The sequence below is a fragment of the Oreochromis aureus genome, linkage group 3 (genome assembly GCF_013358895.1).
Source record: "Oreochromis aureus strain Israel breed Guangdong linkage group 3, ZZ_aureus, whole genome shotgun sequence".
Classification (NCBI taxonomy): Eukaryota; Metazoa; Chordata; class Actinopteri; order Cichliformes; family Cichlidae; genus Oreochromis; species Oreochromis aureus.
Genome location: NC_052944.1, coordinates 68,652,071 through 68,678,790, shown reverse-complemented (window position 1 = coordinate 68,678,790; position 26,720 = coordinate 68,652,071). Strand labels below are relative to the sequence as shown.

The 26,720-nt window shown below is 39.6% G+C and overlaps 3 protein-coding genes and 1 long non-coding RNA gene across 4 annotated transcripts; 2 read left to right on the top strand and 2 right to left on the bottom strand.

Moving 5' to 3' along the window:
- Nucleotides 1–1,963: 1,963 nt before the first annotated feature.
- LOC120437420 lies at nucleotides 1,964–3,834 on the bottom strand. The gene is made up of 3 exons (XM_039608007.1): nucleotides 2,899–3,834; nucleotides 2,623–2,660; nucleotides 1,964–2,577 (listed from the first exon to the last, which is right to left on the bottom strand). The coding sequence occupies exons 1-3, from the start codon at nucleotides 3,275–3,277 to the stop codon at nucleotides 2,188–2,190; spliced, it is 807 nt and encodes a 268-aa protein (XP_039463941.1). The 5' UTR covers nucleotides 3,278–3,834; the 3' UTR covers nucleotides 1,964–2,187.
- Nucleotides 3,835–4,000: 166 nt separating this feature from the next.
- LOC120437432 lies at nucleotides 4,001–14,252 on the top strand. The gene is made up of 2 exons (XR_005611124.1): nucleotides 4,001–4,478; nucleotides 13,780–14,252. It is a non-coding gene; the product is annotated as an uncharacterized LOC120437432 (long non-coding RNA).
- Nucleotides 14,253–14,660: 408 nt separating this feature from the next.
- LOC120434228 (putative butyrophilin subfamily 2 member A3) lies at nucleotides 14,661–18,228 on the bottom strand. Its single transcript, XM_039601896.1, has 3 exons — nucleotides 17,811–18,228; nucleotides 17,427–17,572; nucleotides 14,661–14,822 (listed from the first exon to the last, which is right to left on the bottom strand). The coding sequence occupies exons 1-3, from the start codon at nucleotides 18,187–18,189 to the stop codon at nucleotides 14,661–14,663; spliced, it is 687 nt and encodes a 228-aa protein (XP_039457830.1). The 5' UTR covers nucleotides 18,190–18,228.
- LOC120437415 lies at nucleotides 17,819–26,508 on the top strand. Its single transcript, XM_039608000.1, has 2 exons — nucleotides 17,819–19,850; nucleotides 26,073–26,508. The coding sequence occupies exons 1-2, from the start codon at nucleotides 18,491–18,493 to the stop codon at nucleotides 26,126–26,128; spliced, it is 1,416 nt and encodes a 471-aa protein (XP_039463934.1). The 5' UTR covers nucleotides 17,819–18,490; the 3' UTR covers nucleotides 26,129–26,508.
- Nucleotides 26,509–26,720: the final 212 nt, after the last annotated feature.

Genomic DNA, 26,720 nt, shown 5'->3' with positions numbered 1-26,720 from the left:
TAGTAAAGAGCAGAACAAATGTTAGACTGAAACCATTCAGAGCTAAAGAGCCTGTTTTATTCAGGAATCTGGAGTCAAGATGAACTCAGTAATCATCAAGTTCCAATCTCCTCTATCATGTTTTTAAGTCTTTCACAGTAAGAAGCTGATAAAAAAAAAATACAACCATGAGAGGGGTTTCATTAAGAAACAAGCAAAGAGAGTGCTCTGCTGTACTTTGCTCTTTAACAAGGTGACGGTGGATTTTGTTTATCATTATCTTAGACACTCCCCTCAGCTGATTTTTTAATTTACATCCAAAGTATTTCATTCACAGATCCCATAAAAGTCATTTTGATTCGACACAAGATTTTTAATTTACTGTGACACAAATTTATGATCTGATGTTAAAGTGATTTCAGCATGTTTGAGGCAGAAGATTTTCACTTGCAGCTACATCTTAATGCCAAATATATTGAAAGGTATTGTGTACTGAGAACCAACAGTACTTTTACTTCAGGTTCTTTGAGTGTATTTTCATGCTACTGCTTTAGTAAATGATCCAAATATTACTATTTCTTTATTACACTTATAAATACGTGACCTGGACTTTTTGGGGTGTGATCCAGGCGATGAAGAACCTCAAGTGTAACTCAGTTACACTGAGTGTTACAACCCCATTGTAACACAAAGTTAGCTCAGCTCCTGACTGGTCACAAAACAGCAGAAAATGTGGACAAAGAAAAGGCAGAGAGCCCTTACCAAGCTTCCACTTATAAATATTTTTCTTGTTTAATTTTTATTGGTAATATAATTAAATTTTCCCTTTTAATGATGATTGACGTACACATCCTGGACAGGGAGGAATGCTGGTTTGAGCACAGAGAAAAAAGCTTGCACTTCTTGATATGATATATTTAAATGTGAATGTGGTTGTCTGTCTCTGTGTGTTAGCCCTGTGATAGAGTGGAGACCTGTTCAGGGTGTACCCACCTCTCACCCTGTGGTAGCTGGGATAGGCTCCAGCCCCCGTGTCCATGACAGGGATAATTGGAAGAGGATGGAATGAAAACTTAGGAGACCCTTTGAAATATAAATATCACATATCCTGTGTCCCAAACTGTGACTGGATCTCTGAAAGCTGATTGAAGTCAGTTTTCACAGACAGCTGGTCCAGTCAGGGCACCATGAATAATCAGGCTGGCAGTGAATCAGCTCTACAGAAGCTCTTACATTAAAGTCTGTGTTGAGGACACATGCTGGTCATGTTTACAACAGTCTTAAGTGGTCAGATTTAGAGGCTGAAAGTGAATTTCTTGTCGTTTCAGTTCTCAGCAGCTCAGAGAAAAGATGTGACTGAAACCAAAACCTGTCAAGAGCCTCTGAAAGGATCTTCATCAGGAAACGAGGAGGAAGCTTCAGTCTGTTCAGGCAGTCTGCTACTGACTAAGAAATTGATTTTTTAAAGGCATTGACTTAAATACAACTTTCATTGTACATCTCTTAACTTTTCTGCTCCTCTACATGTACAGAACATGTTAACTGCTTCATGTTAACTTTAAATCTCTGAAATAAGCAGGAATGTTTGAGTGTGACTCACACTGACCCACCATTTTGACATTTGCAATTTAAAACAGTCTGATGGAGTTACAGCAGCAGGGTCTGTTAATTATTGTCACATGACCTCCAGCATGAATTTATTCTTATTTGCTTCTTGGACTCTAATTGGATGTTACTCAGCACCAAATGCAGAACTTCAAATGGGATCATGAATCACTGTGTGTTACTGACATAAATTGGTTCACCGGGGGCCTATTTTACTGACCAGGATGCAGCATGCTGTCTGTTGCTGTGTGCATTTCAGTTTTATTAACACTGAAACCAGAAGGAGGTGGTCATGGCAAACATAGTATTTCTTGAGACAGTGAAGTTGTTGATTTGTATTTATTTTTTCCCCTAATTGTAAGAATACACGAAACAAGTATTTAAGGTTAATTGTTGGTGGTTTTATTAGAGAAACATGAGACAGCTCTGAGACATTTCAAACATCCTTCATCAGGAGGTTGGTATTAACAGTGTGTCGTTTGTTCTCTTAGTGCTGTGAATCATAAAAAAAAACCATCACCGCCAAAAACAGGAAAAGAAAGAAATGAGTGAAGAACAGAACAGAATCCATTTCCTCTTCAGACTGCTGTCAGACATTATCTACTACACACTGATGTCCCTCTCTGGAAGCAGTCCTGCTGTTTGCTGAGGCCGAGGATGACGAAGTAGTTCATCCTCAACTGTCAAAGTGACATCGGGGATCCTTGTGGAGTGTTGGTGACAGCTGTCTGTTTTTAGGTCATTTCTGTCTCTTTGTTTGTCAGTGGGAGATTCAGAAGTCAGCTGTAGAAAGCTCTCAGAAATTTCAGGCTGGAGTTCCGTGGGAGGATTATGTGAATCCTGACTCTGTTGTTGTTTATGTTTTCTGTAGATCAAAAAACCAACAACAGCAGCAACAAGAAGCACAGCAGAAACTGACAGGCCAACAATCAGTCCAACAGATCCATCCTCCTTCCCTCCAGCCTCCTTCCCTTCTTCCTTCTTCCCTCCAGCCTCCTTCCCTCCAGCCTCCTTCCCTTCTTCCTTCTTCCCTCCAGCCTCCTTCCCTCCATCCTCTGTGTCTCCTCCTGTCTGACCTGCAGGTGAGAAACAGGTGTGAGGTGTCAGCTGTCAGGTAGGTGATGAGTGAAGAACAGAACAGAATCCATTTCCTCTTCAAACTGCTGTCAGACATTATCTACTGCACTCTGATCACATCACTCAGACCAGCTGCTTTCTACAAAGTCTCATCAACAACATCTTTAGAAACAAACATCAACAACCAGGAAGCAGCTTCACCCCTGATCACACACACACTCAACTCTACTCACTCACCTGGAGGAACAACAACACTCAGGTAGATGATGCTGATGGACTTCCATGGGCTTGTTTCTCCCACGAAGACACGGCACTCGTATGTTCCAGTGTCATCAATCGTCACATCCTTCAGAATCAAAGACACGTCTCCATCCTTCATCTGTCTGTCTTGCAGATCCACCCGGTTCTTAAAAGATGGATGCTGGTTGCGTGGCTCAAAGTGCCCGTCCCGGTATAAAAGCACATATTTTTCTCCCAGGTCAGCTCTGCTCCACTCAACAGCTATGAGGTTGTTGTTTGGAATTCGACATGTCAGAGTGACGCTCTTCTGTCCTGCCTTAGCTGTGATGACGACAACGCTGAAGCGAATGAGAGTCAAGAGGAGGAGGAGCCTCATTGTTCCTTTCAAACAGATGAAGTAGAGTGATGATCATGTCTGCAGAGCTCAGAGCTTTAATAAAAAAACCTCTATCGCATTCGTCTGCGGGCCCATGCTCCAACGTAGTCGTCTGCGGGCCCATGCTCCAACGTAGTCGTCTGCGGGCCCATGCTCCAACGTAGTCGTCTGCGGGCCCATGCTCCAACGTGCTGATCGACTCACCGTCGCCGCGGCGGATCATCTCGCGGTGGTGGAAACGGCCCTCGCCCCGGCGGGCAACTTGGTCGCCGTGGCGAACACTGCGTTCGCCGTGGCTGATCAACTCGCTGTGGGGGATTAACACCGCGGTCACCGTAGTCGTCTGCGTGCCCATACTCTAACTTGCTGATCGACTCGCCGTGCCTGTGCTGAATGAACCCCCTCCCTCGCCGTGGCTGATCAACTCGCTGTGGCGGACACCGCCGCGGATCATCTCACGGTGGTGGACGCCGCCCTCGCCGTGGCGGACAACGTGGTCGCCGTGGCGAACACCGCGTTCACCGTGGCTGATCAACTCGCCGTGCCTGTGCTGAATGAACCCCCTCCTCGCCGTGGCAGATCACCTCGCTGTGGCGGACACCGCCGCGGTCGCGATGGCGACACCGCCGCGGTCGCCGTGGCGGATCATCTCACGGTGGTGGACGCCGCCCTCGCCGTGGCGGACACTGCATTCGCCGTGGCTGATCAACTCGCTGTGGGGATTAACCCCGCGGTCACCTTAGTCGTCTGCGTGCCCATACTCTTAACTTGCTGATCGACTCGCCGTGCCTGTGCTGGATCAACCCCCTCCCTCGCCGTGGCAGATCAACTCGCTGTGGCTGACACCGCCGCGGTCGCGATGGCGACACCGCCGCGGTGGCCGTCGCAGATCATCTCACGGTGGTGGACGCCGCCCTCGCCGTGGCGGACAACGTCTTCGCCGTGGCGAGCACCGCGTTCACCGTGGCAGATCAACTCGCTGTTGCCGACACCGAGGTTGCGATGGCGGAGACCGCGGCGGATCATCTCGCGGTAGTGGACACCGCCCTCGCCGTGGTGATTTAACGCCGTCACTCGCCGTGGCGGATCATCTCGCCGTGGTAGATTAACATCGACTCCGAGGTCGACTCTTTCACGGACAGACTGCGGAAAGCTTTTGGTTCAGTCTCAGCTGCTCTTTTCATATATTCTCCTTATTTTTGTAAGTCGCTTAAATACACTTATTTAACTTTTTTTTCATTTTTCTTACTTTTCTTGTTTTTTCTTTTTACTTTTTTCTTAAACCGTTCATTTTGAAACTGATTTTCATTTTAGTTTCCTTTTGAAAGATATCACACGGTTTTCACGCTGAGTTTGCTCGTCTTGCCATTAATTATAATTATTTTAGGAATGATTTTCAACATTGTTTTAGACACACTTGGCTGTTTGTGGGCTCATACCACGAACATAAACAGGGGTTTGTAGTTTTTTTTCTTCTCGTTTCACTCATTTTGTAGTTCTTTTTTTCCCCTTTTTCGTCCACAGATTTCTTCCCTTTATTTTTGTTTCCTAAAAACGGTTCAAATGGTTTTCACACTGAGTGTGCTCGTTTGTCACACTTATTATACATTTATTTAGGAATGATTTTTAACATTATTTTCTTCTCGTTTTACTCATTTTGCAGTTTTTTAAGCTTTTGTCCAAAGGTTTCTTCCTTTGATTCTGTTTACCTTCCTCATTCATTTACGCTTCGTGTTTATGGACAGTTTTGTTTTTTTAAGTTTAAAGAATGACAAACTTCACAGTTTAGGCGTCTGTACTTTATTGTATAAAGTGTCATACATACTACTACTACAACAAAAACAACAACAATAATGATGATGATTACAGCTGCGATACAATTATCCTGTGATTGCTTCACAGAAAGTGTTAATAACTTATCTTACTACAAATACAGCAGTTTACAGTTTGTAGGAAGTGCCCGATAGCTCAAGTTGAAGAAAATAAAGTCCAAGAAGAGGAATGAAGTTTTCGTCATTTTTTGTCAGTTTTAGTGTAATTAAAATCACATTGAGCTGTATGTGGGCTCACATCTGCTTCTGGATACAGATCTTCCTGTATTTGTGTTTTCTAGACATTAATTTCATTTTCTATGTTGTGTGTTTGTGATACAATTTCCCCTTTTGTGGCTAAATATATCAGTAGAATAAATCCAAAGAAAATGACACTTTCTGAGGTGGAATAACTGTATATTGTGATTTAATGTTCATTTTCTGATATTGTACAAATGGCAGTGATAGTAATATAGCCCAGTTATTCTCTGTGACATTTTTAATTTTAAAACACAAAAGCTGTTTTTGACTAACTAAAATAAATACTCTTTTGTCATCGATACAATGTTTAGTTTATCTTCAGCTGAAATTCCCATTCAAAGTGCAGAGGAGCATTATTTTGGAGCCTATCCCAGTTGTCAGGCCAGGGCAGAGCTAACATATACAGACAATCATCCGCACTCATATTCACTCAAACCTTTTTATTCCGTCGATATAATAGTTTTAATTAGTGTGAATGCTTGTAAAAGCATTCACAGTATTGTTCTTCTGTTTCTTTATTATTAGTGTGAATGCTTGTAAAAGCATTCACAGTATTGTTGTTGTAATCTTTCTTATTAGTGTGAATGCTTGTAAAAGCATTCACAGTATTGTTCTTCTAATCTTTATTCTATTTTATCTATTCCGTACGTTTTTTGTACTCTATCTCCTTCAAAACCGTTCAACTTAGAAAAACCATTCAAACACCGTTAGATTCCTCTTCTTTTGGACAAGACTGCTTCTACTTTTCTCATTTATAACATTTATATTTTAAAATTATTCAACTTTTTTCAACAAAATTTCCTATGTATTTCAATGGGGAGACCCTTCAAATCCTCATTCAACTTACTCATTTTCAAACTGTATCTACTTCAACATACGTTGACATAGAGCCACCATTCAAACTTTAAAACGAAGACAAGACATTCAACTATTCAACTTGTATTTATCTTTTCAATATCTGTTATACTTTTTCTTCAGTTCCAGTTTAAGTTTCATGATGTTTTTTCAGCCGTTTCAGCGTTTATAATGGGTGTGTATGGGACGGAATGTTGGGGCTAGAGTGAGACAGCTCAACTGCTAGAGTGAGAGGAGCAAAAAAATTAATCTTAAAATATTTTTTAAAACTGCTGCTGTGTCCGCAGCGTTTGCTCTACAGGTATGATTTTACCCTCAAAACGTAGCCATCGCTGTCCTCTTTCATCCAATGTGTTTACTATTGTGCTAGGTGTTATGGTTCTTTCATAAATGTCACCAAAGCACAGCCTCCTCCCTCCAAGTCCTCCATAGACTCCAATGTTAAAATGGCTCAGAAAGTTCCTTTGAAAATCAGAAGAGCAGGCTGTCTTTACACTGTCACCACATCCATATAATAAACTCCACAGGCATGAAAACTGAGAATTAGGTAGACTAGACATTGCTGTCGCTCACGGTGAAAGAATTTTGTCAATACGACATGTACTTTTCATTTGGGAAGGATTTGTTTGGGGCTGACTTTTCTGTTCATTTTAAGCAGCAAAAGTGAGGTGCATGTCTGTGTGCGTGTGTATGGAGCCCCTGGCTCAGTCACTATAGCAACCAGGCTCACACCTGCCTGCCTAACGAGCTCTCTCTCACTCTGCCAAGATTCATCTTGAACACTTCTCTTTCAACAGCTGCTGTGTCCACAGTATTTGCCCTACAGCCATCATTTTACCCTCAAAATGAAGCCATCGTTCTTCTCTTTCCAACAGCGTGTCTTTCAAAGCTCAGAGATGTAAACCTTTAAAACTGTGTGGATCCAAGTGGAGTGATCATATTTTAGTCATTCAGTGATTCAAAGAATATGAACTTTTAATATTCATTCAGATGTTTTCTGACTCTAAATAGTCTTTTCTCATTACTTAGGTTTCTCTAATTTACATTTAAAACATTTTCACCTCTTTTCCAACTTCTTCTGTGTGGATTTCAGCTTTTAGCAGTTCAGCACTTTTGTTTTCAGGTGAAAATTTCTGTATTTTTCATCTCATTCAACATTTTTAACTTAAAATTCAGCAATTAATTCTTTTCAGTGCATATATTCAGATTCAAGCATTCACACTGCAGTTTCTTCAGAAAATGCACTTTCTAGTTAGTGTGAATGCTTGTAAAAGCATTCACAGTATTGTTGTTGTAATCTTTCTTATTATCTATTATTCCATATTCCGTACGTTTTTTTGGCATCTAACTCATTCAAAACCGCTCAACTTAGAAAAACCATTCAAACACCGTTAGATTCCTCTTATTTAGGACATGACTGCTTCTACTTTTCTCATTTTTAAAATTTATATTTTTAATTTTATTCAACTTTTTTCAACAAAATTTTCCCATGTATTTCAATGGAGAGACCCTTCAAATTCTCATTCAACTCACTCCTCTTTAAACTGTATCTACTTAAACATACGTTGACATAAAGCCACCATTCAAACTTTAAAACGAAGACAAGACATTCAACTATTCAACTTGTATTTATCTTTTCAATATCTGTTATACTTTTTCTTCAGTTCCAGTTTAAGTTTCATGATGTTTTTTCACCCGTTTCAGAGTTTATAATGGGTGTGTATGGGACGGAATGTTGGGGCTAGAGTGAGACAGCTCAACTGCTAGAGTGAGAGGAGCGAAAAAATTAATCTTAAAATCTTTTTTAAAACTGCTGCTGTGTCCGCAGCATTTGCCCTACAGGTATGATTTTACCCTCAAAACGTAGCCATCGCTGTCCTCTTTCATCCAATGTGTTTACTATTGTACTAGGTGTTATGGTTCTTTCATAAATGTCACCAAAGCACAGCCTCCTCCTCCAACTCCTCCATAGACTCTAATGTTAAAATGGCTCAGAAGGTTCGTTTGAAAATCAGAAGAGCATGGTGTTTTTACACTGTCACCACGTCCATATAATAAACTCCACAGGCATGAAAACTGAGAATTAGGTAGACTGGACATTGCTGCCGCCACGGTGAAAGAATTTCGTCAATAGGACCTGTACTTTTCATTTGGGAGCGATTTGTTTCGCCTGACTTTTCTGTTCATTTTAAGCAGCAAAAGTGAGGCGCATGTGTCTGTGTGTGCGTGTGTACTGAGCCATTGGGTGCAGTTACTATAGCAACCAGGCTCACACCTGCCTGCCTAACGAGCTCTGTCTCTCACTGTGCCAAGATTCATCTTAAACACTTCTCTTTCAACTGCTGCTGTGTCCACAGTGTTTGCTCTACAGCCATCATTTTACCCTCAAAACGAAGCCATCGTTGTTCTCTTTCCAACAGCATGTCTTTCAAAGCTCAGAGATGTAAACCTTTAAAAGTGTGTGGATCCAAGTGTAGGGATTACACTTTAGTCATTCAGTGATTCAAAGAATATGAACTTTTAATATTCATTCAGATGTTTTCTGACTCTAAATTTTCTTTTCTCATTACTTAGGTTTTTCTAATTTACATTTAAAACATTTTCAGCTCTTTTCCAACTTCTTCTGTGTGGATTTCAGCTTTTAGCAGTTCAGCACTTTTGTTTTCAGGTGCAAATTTCTGTATTTTTCATCTCATTCAAAATTCCTAACTTAAATTCAGCAATTAATTCATTTCAGTGCATACATTCAGATTCAAGCATTCACACTGCAGTTTCTTCAGAAAATGCACTTTCTAGTTATTATATATATATTCAAAGACGTTTTTGTGCATCTATCTCCTTCAAAACCGTTCAACTTAGAAAAACCATTCAAACACCGTTAGATTCCTCTTCTTTTGGACACAACTGCTTCTATTTTTCTCATTTATAACATTTATATTTTTAATTTTATTCAACTTTTTTCAACAAAATTTTCCCATGTATTTCAATGGGGAGACCCTTCAAATCCTCATTCAACTTACTCATTTTCAAACTGTATCTACTTCAACATACGTTGACATAGAGCTACCATTCAAACTTTAAAACGAAGACAAGACATTCAACTATTCAACTTGTATTTATCTTTTCAATATCTGTTATACTTTTTCTTCAGTTCCAGTTTAAGTTTCATGATGTTTTTTCAGCCGTTTCAGAGTTTATAATGGGTGTGTATGGGACGGAATGTTGGGGCTAGAGTGAGACAGCTCAACTGCTAGAGTGAGAGGAGCGACAAAATTAATCTTAAAATATTTTTTAAAACTGCTGCTGTGTCCGCAGCGTTTGCTCTACAGGTATGATTTTACCCTCAAAACGTAGCCATCGCTGTCCTCTTTCATCCAATGTGTTTACTATTGTGCTAGGTGTTATGGTTCTTTCATAAATGTCACCAAAGCACAGCCTCCTCCCTCCAACTCCTCCATAGACTCCAATGTTAAAATGGCTCAGAAGGTTCGTTTGAAAACCAGAAGTACAGGCTGTCTTTACACTGTCACCACGTCCATATAATAAACTCCACAGGCATGAAAACTGAGAATTAGGTAGACTGGACATTGCTGTCGCTCACGGTGAAAGAATTTTGTCAATAGGACCTGTACTTTTCATTTGGGAGCGATTTGTTTTGACCTGACTTTTCTGTTCATTTTAAGCAGCAAAAGTGAGGTGCATGTCTGTGTGCGTGTGTATGGAGCCCCTGGCTCAGTCACTATAGCAACCAGGCTCACACCTGCCTGCCTAACGAGCTCTCTCTCACTGTGCCAAGATTCATCTTAAACACTTCTCTTTCAACTGCTGCTGTGTCCACAGTGTTTGCTCTACAGCCATCGTTTTACCCTCAAAACGAAGCCATCGTTGTTCTCTGTCCAACACAGTGTCTTTCAAAGCTCAGAGATTTAAACTTTTTAAACTGTGTGGATCCAAGTGGAGGGATCACATTTTAGTCATTCAGTTATTCAAAGAATATGAACTTTTAATATTCATTCAGATGTTTTCCGACTCTAATTTTCTTTTCTCATTACTTAGGTTTTTCTAATTTACATTTAAAACATTTTCAGCTATTTTCCAACTTCTTCTTTGTGCACTTCAGCTTTTAGCAGTTTAGCACTTTTGTTTTCAGGTTAAAAATTCAGGTTTTTTTTTTTATCTCATTCAACATTTTTAACTTAAATTCAGCAATTAGTTCATTTCAGTGCATACATTCAGATTCAAGCATTCACACTGCAGTTTCTTCAGAAAATGCACTTTCTAGTTATTTTTACAACTTATCTATTCCGTACGTTTTTTGGACTCTATCTCCTTCAAAACCGTTCAACTTAGAAAAACCATTCAAACACCGTTAGATTCTCTTCTTTTGGAATGGTGTGCTTCTATTTTTCTCATTTTTAACATTTATATTTTTAATTTTATTTAACTTTTTCAACAAAAATTTCCCATGTATTTCAATGGGAGACCCTTCAAATTCTCCTTCAACTTACTCATTTTCAAACTGTATCTACTTCAACATACGTTGACATAGAGCCACCATTCAAACTTTAAAACGAAGACAAGACATTCAACTATTCAACTTGTATTTATCTTTTCAATATCTGTTATACTTTTCTTCAGTTCCAGTTTAAGTTTCATGATGTTTTTTCAGCCGTTTCAGAGTTTATAATGGGTGTGTATGGGACGGAATGTTGGGGCTAGAGTGAGACAGCTGAACTGCTAGAGTGAGAGGAGCAAAAAATTAATCTTAAAATATTTTTAAAACTGCTGCTGTGTCCACGGTGTTTGGTCTACAGGTTTGATTTTACCCTCAAAACGTAGCCATCGCTGTCCTCTTTCATCCAATGTGTTTACTATTGTACTAGGTGTTATGGTTCTTTCATAAATGTCACCAAAGCACAGCCTCCTCCTCCAACTCCTCCATAGACTCTAATGTTAAAATGGCTCAGAAGGTTCGTTTGAAAATCAGAAGAGCATGGTGTTTTACACTGTCACCACGTCCATATAATAAACTCCACAGGCATGAAAACTGAGAATTAGGTAGACTGGACATTGCTGCCGCTCACGGTGAAGGAATTTCGTCAATAGGACCTGTACTTTTCATTTGGGAGCGATTTGTTTCGGCCTGACTTTTCTGTTCATTTTAAGCAGCAAAAGTGAGGTGCATGTCTGTGTGCGTGTGTATGGAGCCCTGGCTCAGTCACTATAGCAACCAGGCTCACACCTGCCTGCCTAACGAGCTCTCTCTCACTGTGCCAAGATTCATCTTAAACACTTCTCTTTCAACTGCTGCTGTGTCCACAGTGTTTGCTCTACAGCCATCGCTTTTACCCTCAAAACGAAGCCATCGTTGTTCTCTGTCCAACACAGTGTCTTTCAAAGCTCAGAGATTTAAACTTTTAAACTGTGTGGATCCAAGTGGAGGGATCACATTTTAGTCATTCAGTTATTCAAAGAATATGAACTTTTAATATTCATTCAGATGTTTTCTGACTCTAATTTTCTTTTCTCATTACTTAGGTTTTTCTAATTTACATTTAAAACATTTTCAGCTATTTTCCAACTTCTTCTTTGTGCACTTCAGCTTTTAGCAGTTTAGCACTTTTGTTTTCAGGTTAAAAATTCAGGTTTTTTTTTTTATCTCATTCAACATTTTTAACTTAAATTCAGCAATTAGTTCATTTCAGTGCATACATTCAGATTCAAGCATTCACACTGCAGTTTCTTCAGAAAATGCACTTTCTAGTTATTTTTACAACTTATCTATTCCGTACGTTTTTTGGACTCTATCTCCTTCAAAACCGTTCAACTTAGAAAAACCATTCAAACACCGTTAGATTCCTCTTCTTTTGGAATGGTGTGCTTCTATTTTTCTCATTTTTAACATTTATATTTTTAATTTTATTTAACTTTTTTCAACAAAAATTTCCCATGTATTTCAATGGGGAGACCCTTCAAATTCTCCTTCAACTTACTCATTTTCAAACTGTATCTACTTCAACATACGTTGACATAGAGCCACCATTCAAACTTTAAAACGAAGACAAGACATTCAACTATTCAACTTGTATTTATCTTTTCAATATCTGTTATACTTTTTCTTCAGTTCCAGTTTAAGTTTCATGATGTTTTTTCAGCCGTTTCAGAGTTTATAATGGGTGTGTATGGGACGGAATGTTGGGGATAGAGTGAGACAGCTGAACTGCTAGAGTGAGAGGAGCAAAAAAATTAATCTTAAAATATTTTTTAAAACTGCTGCTGTGTCCACGGTGTTTGGTCTACAGGTTTGATTTTACCCTCAAAACATAGCCATCGCTGTCCTCTTTCATCCAATGTGTTTACTATTGTACTAGGTGTTATGGTTCTTTCATAAATGTCACCAAAGCACAGCCTCCTCCCTCCAACTCCTCCATAGACTCTAATGTTAAAATGGCTCAGAAGGTTCGTTTGAAAATCAGAAGAGCATGGTGTTTTTACACTGTCACCACGTCCATATAATAAACTCCACAGGCATGAAAACTGAGAATTAGGTAGACTGGACATTGCTGCCGCTCACGGTGAAGGAATTTCGTCAATAGGACCTGTACTTTTCATTTGGGAGCGATTTGTTTCGGCCTGACTTTTCTGTTCATTTTAAGCAGCAAAAGTGAGGTGCATGTCTGTGTGTGTGTGTATGGAGCCCCTGGCTCAGTCACTATAGCAACCAGGCTCACACCTGCCTGCCTAACGAGCTCTCTCTCACTCTGCCAAGATTCATCTTGAACACTTCTCTTTCAACAGCTGCTGTGTCCACAGTATTTGCCCTACAGCCATCATTTTACCCTCAAAATGAAGCCATCGTTCTTCTCTTTCCAACAGCATGTCTTTCAAAGCTCAGAGATGTAAACCTTTAAAACTGTGTGGATCCAAGTGGAGTGATCATATTTTAGTCATTCAGTGATTCAAAGAATATGAACTTTTAATATTCATTCAGATGTTTTCTGACTCTAAATAGTCTTTTCTCATTACTTAGGTTTTTCTAATTTACATTTAAAACATTTTCAGCTCTTTTCCAACTTCTTCTGTGTGGATTTCAGCTTTTAGCAGTTCAGCACTTTTGTTTTCAGGTGAAAATTTCTGTATTTTTCATCTCATTCAACATTTTTAACTTAAAATTCAGCAATTAATTCTTTTCAGTGCATATATTCAGATTCAAGCATTCACACTGCAGTTTCTTCAGAAAATGCACTTTCTAGTTTATTCTTTTCTTTGGTTGTTTTTGTTGAAGTTCAGTTGTAAAAGTATTAATATATATATATATATATAAAAAGATTTAGCTGTAACAACCATGAGCTACACCTTATCAGTTGACATCTCATGTGGCATTTTACTTATGTTTTCCTCTTTAACAACTGTCATTTATCTTCTAGAAAACAAAGTGAATTATGATAAATGACATGACTAATTATTCAGACAGAATGAAACCTGCACCTCAGCTCCTGAAAAATTCCAGCTTTGAATTTGAAATGTGGAAGCAAAGTTTCTGCTCTCATGTTTGCTCTGTTTTGTGTCTTGCAGAAACAGATCAGAAGTTTCTGGCACCACTTCAGGTCCTTTCTTGGAGACGAGCATAAGATGGTCATAACAATAATGTTCTTTGCTTCAGGATTCTGTGTGTTGATTTCACCCACTGCCTATTCTTTAATAAGTCATTTTTAATAATATCGTTGAAAACAACTCCAACTTTAAGAAAGAGGTAAGTTTAGTTTTATAGAAGAGAGAGATTCTCTCTGTCAGGTGAATATCTGCAAATATACAAACACATTAAATCTGAGTCTGTAGATGACAGTCAGCAATGCAGCCCCATTTAAAAACATTAAGAAAAAATTAAAGTGTGAATCAGCGACTGCTGCTGTCTGAACTTTTAATGTGACTCTTTCCTTACTTGTGTAAAATATCTGAATGATCAGTCATTACTGCTTTTCTTGAAACCTCAACACAGAAAAAGAATAAAATCCACATGATGTGAAATCCATCACTTTCTTGCTCTACGTCTCTTTTGTTGTCTTTCTTTAGTACAGGGTTCATGATTGCCTTATTTTCTGTAATGTGAGAACAGGGTGTGTATTACTGGGAAAGGTGATGAAAAGTTTTTAACCAATGAAAAACTGACACGCAAACACACTTATTTGTAAAATGGTTTATGGATGCATCAGTTTCCATGAAGCACCTGAACAGGAACTTACATTCACCTGTTTGAAAGTGGAATAAGGTCCAAGAAAAGGGCACTTTTTAAAAATAGAATAAGAAGTCTACAATGTTTCAAGGAATTCATTTAAGTAGCGCCGTGATTTTGATGTAATCAGTGTACTGTTTTCTAATATTGTCACTAATAAAAACTAAATATAATTTAAGATGTTTTCAAACTGCTGCCAGCTTTTGAATCTATACTGAGCCTTTCAGTGTGTTCTCCTTGTGCCTCCGTGCACTGTCTCTGACACCAAAGTTTCCTCTGAAAGTCCAAAGACAGACATGTTTGTTCCTGAGTCGGGGTCAGGGATTTGATGAAACACCTGAAGCACCTTCTGGTACTTTCTGAGGAAAGGGCTCACCCAGTTGAACTGCATTCCATAAACAAGTTTTTACAGGGCCTGTGCACCAGAGTGTTTGTGTGCGTCTCTTAAAATGTTCCATCAGTACTCGAGTTATTCTCACAACTGCTCCTGTCAGTCAACTCTCTGGGTTTATGAAATAGTAAAAGAGCAGAACAAATGTTAGACTGAAACCATTCAGAGCTAAAGAGCCTGTTTTATTCAGGAATCTGGAGTCAAGATGAACTCAGTAATCATCAAGTTCCAATCTCCTCTATCATGTTTTTAAGTCTTTCACAGTAAGAAGCTGATAAAAAAAATAAAATCATGAGAGGGGTTTCATTAAGAAACAAGCAAAGAGAGTGCTCTGCTGTACTTTGCTCTTTAACAAGGTGACGGTGGATTTTGTTTATCATTATCTTAGACACTCCCCTCAGCTGATTTTTTTTTTTAATTTACATCCAAAGTATTTCATTCACAGATCCCATAAAAGTCATTTTGATTCGACACAAGATTTTTAATTTACTGTGACACAAATTTATGATCTGATGTTAAAGTGATTTCAGCATGTTTGAGGCAGAAGATTTTCACTTGCAGCTACATCTTAATGCCAAATATATTGAAAGGTATTGTGTACTGAGAACCAACGAGTACTTTTACTTCAGGTTCTTTGAGTGTATTTTCATGCTACTGCTTTAGTAAATGATCCAAATATTACTACTTCTTTATTACACTTATAAATACGTGACCTGGACTTTTTGGGGTGTGATCCAGGCGATGAAGAACCTCAAGTGTAACTCAGTTACACTGAGTGTTACAACCCCATTGTAACACAAAGTTAGCTCAGCTCCCCTGACTGGTCACAAAACAGCAGAAAATGTGGACAAAGAAAAGGCAGAGAGCCCTTACCAAGCTTCCACTTATAAATATTTTTCTTGTTTAATTTTTATTGGTAATATAATTAAATTTTTCCTTTTAATGACGACGACGACACACATCCTGGACAGGGAGGAACGCTGGTTTGAGCACAGAGAAAAAAAGCTTGCACTTCTTGATATGATATATTTAAATGTGAATGTGGTTGTCTGTCTCTGTGTGTTAGCCCTGTGATAGAGTGGAGACCTGTTCAGGGTGTACCCACCTCTCACCCTGTGGTAGCTGGGATAGGCTCCAGCCCCCGTGTCCATGACAGGGATAATTGGAAGAGGATGGAATGAAAACTTAGGAGACCCTTTGAAATATAAATATCACATATCCTGTGTCCCAAACTGTGACTGGATCACTGAAAGCTGATTGAAGTCAGTTTTCACAGACAGCTGGTCCAGTCAGGGCACCATGAATAATCAGGCTGGCAGTGAATCAGCTCTACAGAAGCTCTTACATTAAAGTCTGTGTTGAGGACACATGCTGGTCATGTTTACAACAGTCTTAAGTGGTCAGATTTAGAGGCTGAAAGTGAATTTCTTGTAGTTTCAGTTCTCAGCAGCTCAGAGAAAAGATGTGACTGAAACCAAAACCTGTCAAGAGCCTCTGAAAGGATCTTCATCAGGAAACGAGGAGGAAGCTTCAGTCTGTTCAGGCAGTCTGCTACTGACTAAGAAATTGATTTTTAAAGGCATTGACTTAAATACAACTTTCATTGTACATCTCTTAACTTTTCTGCTCCTCTACATGTACAGAACATGTTAACTGCTTCATGTTAACTTTAAATCTCTGAAATAAGCAGGAATGTTTGAGTGTGACTCACACTGACCCACCATTTTGACATTTGCAATTTAAAACAGTCTGATGGAGTTACAGCAGCAGGGTCTGTTAATTATTGTCACATGACCTCCAGCTTGAATTTATTCTTATTTGCTTCTTGGACTCTAATTGGATGTTACTCAGCACCAAATGCAGAACTTCAAATGGGATCATGAATCACTGTGTGTTACTGACATAAATTGGTTCACCGGGGCCTATTTTACTGACCAGGATGCAGCATGCTGTCTGTTGCTGTGTGCATTTCAGTTTTATTAACACTGAAACCAGAAGGAGGTGGTCATGGCAAACATAGTATTTCTTGAGACAGTGAAGTTGTTGATTTGTATTTATTTTTTCCCCTAATTGTAAGAATACACGAAACAAGTATTTAAGGTTAATTGTTGGTGGTTTTATTAGAGAAACATGAGACAGCTCTGAGACATTTCAAACATCCTTCATCAGGAGGTTGGTATTAACAGTGTGTCGTTTGTTCTCTTAGTGCTGTGAATCATAAAAAAAAACCATCACCGCCAAAAACAGGAAAAGAAAGAAATGAGTGAAGAACAGAACAGAATCCATTTCCTCTTCAGACTGCTGTCAGACATTATCTACTACACACTGATGTCCCTCTCTGGAAGCAGTCCTGTTGTTTGCTGAGGCCGAGGATGACGAAGTAGTTCATCCTCAACTGTCAAAGTGACATCGGGGATCCTTGTGGAGTGTTGGTGACAGCTGTCTGTTTTTAGGTCATTTCTGTCTCTTTGTTTGTCAGTGGGAGATTCAGAAGTCAGCTGTAGAAAGCTCTCAGAAATTTCAGGCTGGAGTTCCGTGGGAGGATTATGGAATCCTGACTCTGTTGTTGTTTATGTTTTCTGTAGATCAAAAACCAACAACAGCAGCAACAAGAAGCACAGCAGAAACTGACAGGCCAACAATCAGTCCAACAGATCCATCCTCCTTCCCTCCAGCCTCCTTCCCTTCTTCCTTCTTCCCTCCAGCCTCCTTCCCTCCATCCTCTGTGTCTCCTCCTGTCTGACCTGCAGGTGAGAAACAGGTGTGAGGTGTCAGCTGTCAGGTAGGTGATGAGTGAAGAACAGAACAGAATCCATTTCCTCTTCAAACTGCTGTCAGACATTATCTACTGCACTCTGATCACATCACTCAGACCAGCTGCTTTCTACAAAGTCTCATCAACAACATCTTTAGAAACAAACATCAACAACCAGGAAGCAGCTTCACCCCTGATCACACACACACTCAACTCTACTCACTCACCTGGAGGAGCAACAACACTCAGGTAGATGATGCTGATGGACTTCCATGGGCTTGTTTCTCCCACGAAGACACGGCACTCGTATGTTCCAGTGTCATCAATCGTCACATCCTTCAGAATCAAAGACACGTCTCCATCCTTCATCTGTCTGTCCTGCAGATCCACCCGGTTCTTAAAAGATGGATGCTGGTTGCGTGGCTCAAAGTGCCCGTCCCGGTATAAAAGCACATATTTTTCTCCCAGGTCAGCTCTGCTCCACTCAACAGCTATGAGGTTGTTGTTTGGAATTCGACATGTCAGAGTGACGCTCTTCTGTCCTGCCTTAGCTGTGATGACGACAACGCTGAAGCGAATGAGAGTCAAGAGGAGGAGGAGCCTCATTGTTCCTTTCAAACAGATGAAGTAGAGTGATGATCATGTCTGCAGAGCTCAGAGCTTTAATAAAAAAACCTCTATCGCATTCGTCTGCGGGCCCATGCTCCAACGTAGTCGTCTGCGGGCCCATGCTCCAACGTGCTGATCGACTCACCGTCGCCGCGGCGGATCATCTCGCGGTGGTGGAAACGGCCCTCGACTTTGTTCGTTCAAGGAAGAAACTGTAACCATGAGTGGAAGGGGCAAGGGTGGCCGTAACGCCTAAGTTTTTCCCTTCCCTTCCGCTCTACAGCCCTTGTTTTCAAACATGCCCCCCTATGTACCTCTACCCTATGCCTCTAAATTTGGCAATCTATGGGTGAGGCTGAAATATGTTGGAAGTAACGATCCACCTTCTCGTGATTATGTGGCGGAGGAACTCCTTTTCCAATCTTCTTGGGTAAACCCGCAGGACATCTACTCTTTCATCTCTTTACCCAATAGAAGAGAGTTCGAGTTGTGCTTCCTCCAAGAAGCCCCCTTACGACGGTTTTTGGAAATTCATCATGCCAACTTAAATCATCCCAAGTGGAAGGAATGGTCTGTAGAATCTCCAGTGCAGCTAGAAGTCACAACAATTGTGGTGAAGTTTTGGACAGGAAGAGTTCCAGACCAAGACATTGAACTTTACCTACAAAGGTACTGTGAAGTCTTACAGCCTCCCGTTAAGCCGGTTGATAAATTCGGCTTATGGTACGGAGTAAGGAAATTCAAGGTACGAATGCGGAGAGATGAATCAGGTCATATTGTTTCTATCCCTAACTCCATCTCTCTGGGCCCTTTTAATGGGCGTATCATATATCCTGGACAGGCAAACAGATGTTTCATCTGCCAAGCACTAGACCATCAGGCAAGAGACTGCCCTACCTTTAAGTGCTGGAAATGCGGGGAGTTGGGTCATAAAGCTAAAGAATGCCAAAATGACAGCGTGTGTTCTCTGTGCAGACTGAAGGGTCACACCTTCTTTAAATGTCCCAAATCCTTTGCAAACATAACTAAAGCCCCCCAGCAGCCCTCCACGAGTGCTCTTTGTACAACCTTTCCATCCACCTCAGCGCTGCCAGTAGCAGCAAATCCAACCTCGCTACAAGAAACGCTCTCATATGGAAATGTGTCCTTAACAAATCCATTGGCTGTCCCTGAAGCTGTTTCAGGACAAGAATCAGGCAACCGTATCTCGACAAATCTTCAGGGAGTAACAGAGCTGCAGACAAACGATAACATCTTAGAGGAGGATTTGACGCCCTTAAGACAACTTAAAGAAATAACAGCAAAAAGTAAAGAAGAATCGGAAGACCAACCCTTCTCAGAACCTTCTGAGGTGGAATATGAGAGCGATGACGATGACGAGCGAAGGGAAAGCGAGGAAGAAAATTCATCAGAAAGCTACCTAAGTGCAAGTGATAGTGAAGAATCACCCATTTCGACTCCTGTGGAGATTTCTCCTACGGATATCCCAGCAAGACGAGACGAAGCGGATACACAAACAGGGATTTTTCTAAACAAACAGCATCCCGCAATGGAGGAATTGGTTAACGAAACAACGAAAGGAGGTAGGAAAAGAAGTGTCTCGACGACGTCTTATAGCAGAGACAAGAGAAAAGACGATCGATCCAGCCCTCCGCAAGGTAATGTTGAATCTACAATGTTCCCTCTCTCTACCGAGTAACCTTCTACTACATAAATATGAGTACTCTTAAAATAATAACATGGAATGTTAGAGGGTTACAATCAGAAAGACTAAGAAAGAAGAAAGTGCTTTTTCTGCAAAAACTGGACTATGATATAATGTGTTTACAAGAATTAAGATTGAAAACCAATGAAGATATTGGAGAGCTGAATAAATTATGGGGTCCAAGCCACTCAGTAATCTCAATAGGGGACGATAGTGCTGACGGGGTGGGCTTTTTCTTCAAAAACAATCATGTGAATATTATAAAGAAAAGAGACATAATACCTGGACGGCTTTTACTTGTGGATTGCCATTATGGTGGTCAAAAGTTCCGGTTAATTAATGTATATACCGCACCCGAAAGAACAAAGAAAATGCAATTGTTAAAGAAAATGAGACATTTGTTAGAATGTGGGTTTAATACTGTTTTATGTGGGGATTTTAATATGGTTACGGAAGAGAACGATAGGATTGCTAGTACGACCTTCAAAGAGTCCAGGGAAGGCAAACTACTGACACAAATATGTAAAGACGCATCTCTTAGGGATTTATATAGGATCTTAAATCCTCAGACAACTCACTTCACAAGGTTTGACTCGTCCTCTAAAACTAGAATAGATAGAATTTATATATCTCCTGAAATTTCAGCTTTAAGATATAACGACTTCGTAACTGAGTTCTCTGATCATAAGGTAGTCAGAGCTACGATTTTGTGTGGCACTGACCCCCCTTCCACTTATTGGAAATTAAATACGAGCTGCCTAAGTGACGAGGCACTAGTTTTGGAATTAAAGGAAGAAATTAAGAAAGTTTTACAACTTAAAAAACTCACAACATCTGATATACAATTGTGGGAGATACTGAAAGAACGGATGAGAAATTTTTTCAAATTTAAATGTAGAGAAATAAATAATGCAAAAAATATGAAGTATAACGAACAAGTAAATCAATATATTTATTTGAAGAATAAAAAAATTAGAAATGAGGATGAAGAGAACCAGATTGAGGAGCTTAAAGTTAGTATTGAAAAAGTAAATAACGAAATATTATTTAATATACAAAAATCTATGGGAGGTGATATAAATGGAAATAAGGACTATATGATCGGAGCTAACCAAAAGAAACGTAATAATGATTTTATTTCCTCTATAAGAGATGTTGGAGGAAACTCGTTTGTTAATGAAGTAGATAAAAGGCGAGTTATCAGAAGGCTATGTTCTCAAATGTTTTCTCCGTTATCTACAAAAACAAGTGCAGTAGAATCCCTGTTAAGTAAAATAGAGCCCTTAGACTCTATCCAATATAACTCACTTCTAGGAAATATTACTAAAGATGAGGTAGAATGTGCGGTCAGTCAGTTAAATATGAATAAAACCCCTGGTTTAGATGGGCTCCCATCTGAATTTTATAAAACGGTAGTAAATGTAATATCTGAATTTTTAGCCACTGTTTTTAATGAAGGCATTCATAAGGGAACATTGGGTGACTCCTTTTATAATGGAGTAATGTGTTTGTTATATAAGAAAGGGGAACGAGATGATATAAATAACTATAGACAATTAACGATAATGAATGTTGATTATAAGATATTTGCTAAAATAATCATGAATAGGTTTGAGGAGGTATTAGAGAAAATTATAGAAAAAGAGCAAACATGTGCAATAAGGGGTCGTTTGATGTGGGATAACTTATGTACTTTGCGGGAAATAATTTATAATGGAAAAGACACAGAATTTTTTATTTTAAGTCTCGACCAAAAAAAAGCCTTCGATTACATCTCTCACTCTTATTTGTGGGAAGTTATGAAAGCCTACAATATGCCTGAAACCTTCATCTCTATGACTAAATTATTATACAAAAAATCCCTTGTCCAGATTAAAGTAAATGGAAGACTGACCGAACCTTTTAGAGTTGAATGTGGAGTGAAACAAGGATGTCCTCTAAGTGCAGCTCTATATGTTTTAGCAATAAATCCATTACTCAAAATAATCAATAGTGATAGCCGTTTTACTGGATACGTCTTAAACGACCTATACAAAGTGACAGCCCTTGCTTATGCGGATGATGTCTCAGTAATTATTAAAGATCAAAAGGAGCTATTGATACTTAAGGAGTTGTTAACAAAATATGAACAAGCCTCCGGTGCCAAACTAAACCAGGAAAAGACTGAAGGAGTGTGGTTCGGACAAAACTCAAAGGAACCTGTAATTGAATTAAAAACTAACAAAGAGATGAAGATTTTAGGTATTTGGATTTCTAAAAATGATCCATGTCTTCTGAATTGGAAAAAGAAAGAGAGTGAAATAGAGAATGAAGTAGCTAAATGGGACAACAAAAATACAAACTATAAAGCGCGTGTGAATATTGTGAAAACACATATAGTCTCAAAGTTACTTTTCCTAGCTACTGTCTTTCCCCCTCCCCAGAAAACTGTTATCAAATTAAGTAAATTGTGTACTAAATTGATTTGGGGAACAAACCGAGAAGTGACGAAACGAATCTGGATGTATACAGGCAAAGAGTGTGGTGGTCTGGGTGCCCCAGATCTCCGCATCACTTTGAAAATCCCTTTTATTAAAAATGTTTTTAGCGCCCTTAATAGAGAAGCTCCGTGGATTAGAGGTAATAAATCACAATGGAAAAAATTAAAAGGTAGGGCTAGAGCAAATATACCGTATTATAAGCTTATTTTTGGTGACACTACAGAACAGTGGAAAGACCTGAACATTAACTGGACACAAGTATGCACTAAACAAGTATATAATATAATTAATAATAAAAATAATGAAGGAGAGATAAAATATAAGGGTGTGGGCGTAGAAGAATACCCGTTAATAGTTAAAAATGTTTATGACAAATTAATCTCTGAAAATATGAGAGATACGGTCTGGTTAATTTCTGTTGGACGTCTCCCTGTTAGAGCCGTGGTTCAGTGGAGCTGTTATGTTACCACCAAAGAATGTCCTATGTCACGGTGTGCCGAAGACGAAACCCTTGAACATCTACTGTTATCCTGTTATAGAACAGTAGAGATCAGACGACAAATGACTAAAGTAGGGTTTGAAATTGATAACAACATACAAGCTATAAAATATGGTCTGTTTAAAGAAAAAATGTATGACAGTAAAAGACGCCTCTTTTGGCTTATCATGTGTGTCATTAACACTCACATTTGGAAAACGAGAGCCAAAGTGGTCATCGAGCAAAAAATGATAGATAGTGTGGCTGTGTGCAAGAATATCCTTACAGACCTGAGAAGGAGGAAAACTTTAGAACAAAAAAAGAATAGCCCTTTACCTTGGGATCTTTTGAAGATATAACTAATGTTCAATGTCTTGAATACCTTTTTTTTTTTTTTTTTTTTTTTTTTTGAGGGCGGAGTTTATTTTAAATTTTATATCTATGTATCTATTGTAAATTACTATGTGTATTGCTATACATTTGTTTGCAAAGGTTTTAAGTGTTGTTTGCTTGTGAAATTTGCCATGAATTTTGAAAATAAAGGCTTTTAAAAAAAAAAAAAAAGAAACGGCCCTCGCCCCGGCGGGCAACTTGGTCGCCGTGGCGAACACTGCGTTCGCCGTGGCTGATCAACTCGCTGTGGGGGATTAACACCGCGGTCACCGTAGTCGTCTGCGTGCCCATACTCTAACTTGCTGATCGACTCGCCGTGCCTGTGCTGAATGAACCCCCTCCCTCGCCGTGGCTGATCAACTCGCTGTGGCGGACACCGCCGCGGATCATCTCACGGTGGTGGACGCCGCCCTCGCCGTGGCGGACAACGTGGTCGCCGTGGCGAACACCGCGTTCACCGTGGCTGATCAACTCGCCGTGCCTGTGCTGAATGAACCCCCTCCCTCGCCGTGGCAGATCACCTCGCTGTGGCGGACACCGCCGCGGTCGCGATGGCGACACCGCCGCGGTCGCCGTGGCGGATCATCTCACGGTGGTGGACGCCGCCCTCGCCGTGGCGGACACTGCATTCGCCGTGGCTGATCAACTCGCTGTGGGGATTAACCCCGCGGTCACCTTAGTCGTCTGCGTGCCCATACTCTTAACTTGCTGATCGACTCGCCGTGCCTGTGCTGGATCAACCCCCTCCCTCGCCGTGGCAGATCAACTCGCTGTGGCTGACACCGCCGCGGTCGCGATGGCGACACCGCCGCGGTCGCGATGGCGACACCGCCGCGGTGGCCGTCGCAGATCATCTCACGGTGGTGGACGCCGCCCTCGCCGTGGCGGACAACGTCTTCGCCGTGGCGAGCACCGCGTTCACCGTGGCAGATCAACTCGCTGTTGCCGACACCGAGGTTGCGATGGCGGAGACCGCGGCGGATCATCTCGCGGTAGTGGACACCGCCCTCGCCGTGGTGATTTAACGCCGTCACTCGCCGTGGCGGATCATCTCGCCGTGGTAGATTAACATCGACTCCGAGGTCGACTCTTTCACGGACAGACTGCGGAAAGCTTTTGGTTCAGTCTCAGCTGCTCTTTTCATATATTCTCCTTATTTTTGTAAGTCGCTTAAATACACTTATTTAACTTTTTTTTTCATTTTTCTTACTTTTCTTGTTTTTTTCTTTTTACTTTTTTTCTTAAACCGTTCATTTTGAAACTGATTTTCATTTTAGTTTCCTTTTTGAAAGATATCACACGGTTTTCACGCTGAGTTTGCTCGTCTTGCCATTAATTATAATTATTTTAGGAATGATTTTCAACATTGTTTTAGACACACTTGGCTGTTTGTGGGCTCATACCACGAACATAAACAGGGGTTTGTAGTTTTTTTCTTCTCGTTTCACTCATTTTGTAGTTCTTTTTTTCCCCCTTTTTCGTCCACAGATTTCTTCCCTTTATTTTTGTTTCCCTAAAAACGGTTCAAATGGTTTTCACACTGAGTGTGCTCGTTTGTCACACTTATACATTTATTTAGGAATGATTTTAAACATTATTTTCTTCTCGTTTTACTCATTTTGCAGTTTTTTTAAGCTTTTGTCCAAAGGTTTCTTCCTTTGATTCTGTTTACCTTCCTCATTCATTTACGCTTCGTGTTTATGGACAGTTTTGTTTTTTTAAGTTTAAAGAATGACAAACTTCACAGTTTAGGCGTCTGTACTTTATTGTATAAAGTGTCATACATACTACTACTACAACAAAAACAACAACAATAATGATGATGATTACAGCTGCGATACAATTATCCTGTGATTGCTTCACAGAAAGTGTTAATAACTTATCTTACTACAAATACAGCAGTTTACAGTTTGTAGGAAGTGCCCGATAGCTCAAGTTGAAGAAAATAAAGTCCAAGAAGAGGAATGAAGTTTTCGTCATTTTTTTGTCAGTTTTAGTGTAATTAAAATCACATTGAGCTGTATGTGGGCTCACATCTGCTTCTGGATACAGATCTTCCTGTATTTGTGTTTTCTAGACATTAATTTAATTTTCTATGTTGTGTGTTTGTGATACAATTTCCCCTTTTGTGGCTAAATATATCAGTAGAATAAATCCAAAGAAAATGACACTTTCTGAGGTGGAATAACTGTATATTGTGATTTAATGTTCATTTTCTGATATTGTACAAATGGCAGTGATAGTAATATAGCCCAGTTATTCTCTGTGACATTTTTAATTTTAAAACACAAAAGCTGTTTTTGACTAACTAAAATAAATACTCTTTTGTCATCGATACAATGTTTAGTTTATCTTCAGCTGAAATTCCCATTCAAAGTGCAGAGGAGCATTATTTTGGAGCCTATCCCAGTTGTCAGGCCAGGGCAGAGCTAACATATACAGACAATCATCCGCACTCATATTCACTCAAACCTTTTTATTCCGTCGATATAATAGTTTTAATTTATTCTTTTCTTTGGTTGTTTTTGTTGAAGTTCAGTTGTAAAAGTATTAATATATATATATATATATATAAAGATTTAGCTGTAACAACCATGAGCTACACCTTATCAGTTGACATCTCATGTGGCGTTTTACTTATGTTTTCCTCTTTAACAACTGTCATTTATCTTCTAGAAAACAAAGTGAATTATGATAAATGACATGACTAATTATTCAGACAGAATGAAACCTGCACCTCAGCTCCTGAAAAATTCCAGCTTTGAATTTGAAATGTGGAAGCAAAGTTTCTGCTCTCATGTTTGCTCTGTTTTGTGTCTTGCAGAAACAGATCAGAAGTTTCTGGCACCACTTCAGGTCCTTTCTTGGAGACGAGCATAAGATGGTCATAACAATAATGTTCTTTGCTTCAGGATTCTGTGTGTTGATTTCACCCACTGCCTATTCTTTAATAAGTCATTTTTAATAATATCGTTGAAAACAACTCCAACTTTAAGAAAGAGGTAAGTTTAGTTTTATAGAGAGAGAGATTCTCTCTGTCAGGTGAATATCTGCAAATATACAAACACATTAAATCTGAGTCTGTAGATGACAGTCAGCAATGCAGCCCCATTTAAAAACATTAAGAAAAAATTAAAGTGTGAATCAGCGACTGCTGCTGTCTGAACTTTTAATGTGACTCTTTCCTTACTTGTGTAAAATATCTGAATGATCAGTCATTACTGCTTTTCTTGAAACCTCAACACAGAAAAAGAATAAAAGCCACATGATGTGAAATCCATCACTTTCTTGCTCTACGTCTCTTTTGTTGTCTTTCTTTAGTACAGGGTTCATGATTGCCTTATTTTCTGTAATGTGAGAACAGGGTGTGTATTACTGGGAAAGGTGATGAAAAGTTTTAACCAATGAAAACTGACACGCAAACACACTTATTTGTAAAATGGTTTATGGATGCATCAGTTTCCATGAAGCA

Excerpts from the sequence above, each read along its gene's own strand:
- LOC120434228 (XM_039601896.1), bottom strand. The coding sequence starts at position 18,189 with ATGAGGCTCCTCCTCCTCTTGACTCTCATTCGCTTCAGCGTTGTCGTC. Across the intron at positions 17,573-17,810 it reads GAGTGTTGTTGCTCCTCCAG|GTCAGACAGGAGGAGACACA; the intron begins GTGAGTGAGTAG and ends TCTCACCTGCAG. Across the intron at positions 14,823-17,426 it reads TGCTTCTTGTTGCTGCTGTT|TTCAACTGGGTGAGCCCTTT; the intron begins GTTGGTTTTTGA and ends TATGGAATGCAG.
- LOC120437415 (XM_039608000.1), top strand. The coding sequence starts at position 18,491 with ATGCCCCCCTATGTACCTCTACCCTATGCCTCTAAATTTGGCAATCTA. Across the intron at positions 19,851-26,072 it reads TCGATCCAGCCCTCCGCAAG|AAACAGATCAGAAGTTTCTG; the intron begins GTAATGTTGAAT and ends TGTGTCTTGCAG.
- LOC120437420 (XM_039608007.1), bottom strand. The coding sequence starts at position 3,277 with ATGAGGCTCCTCCTCCTCTTGACTCTCATTCGCTTCAGCGTTGTCGTC. Across the intron at positions 2,661-2,898 it reads GAGTGTTGTTGTTCCTCCAG|GTCAGACAGGAGGAGACACA; the intron begins GTGAGTGAGTAG and ends TCTCACCTGCAG. Across the intron at positions 2,578-2,622 it reads CAGAGGATGGAGGGAAGGAG|GCTGGAGGGAAGAAGGAAGA; the intron begins GCTGGAGGGAAG and ends GGAGGGAAGGAG.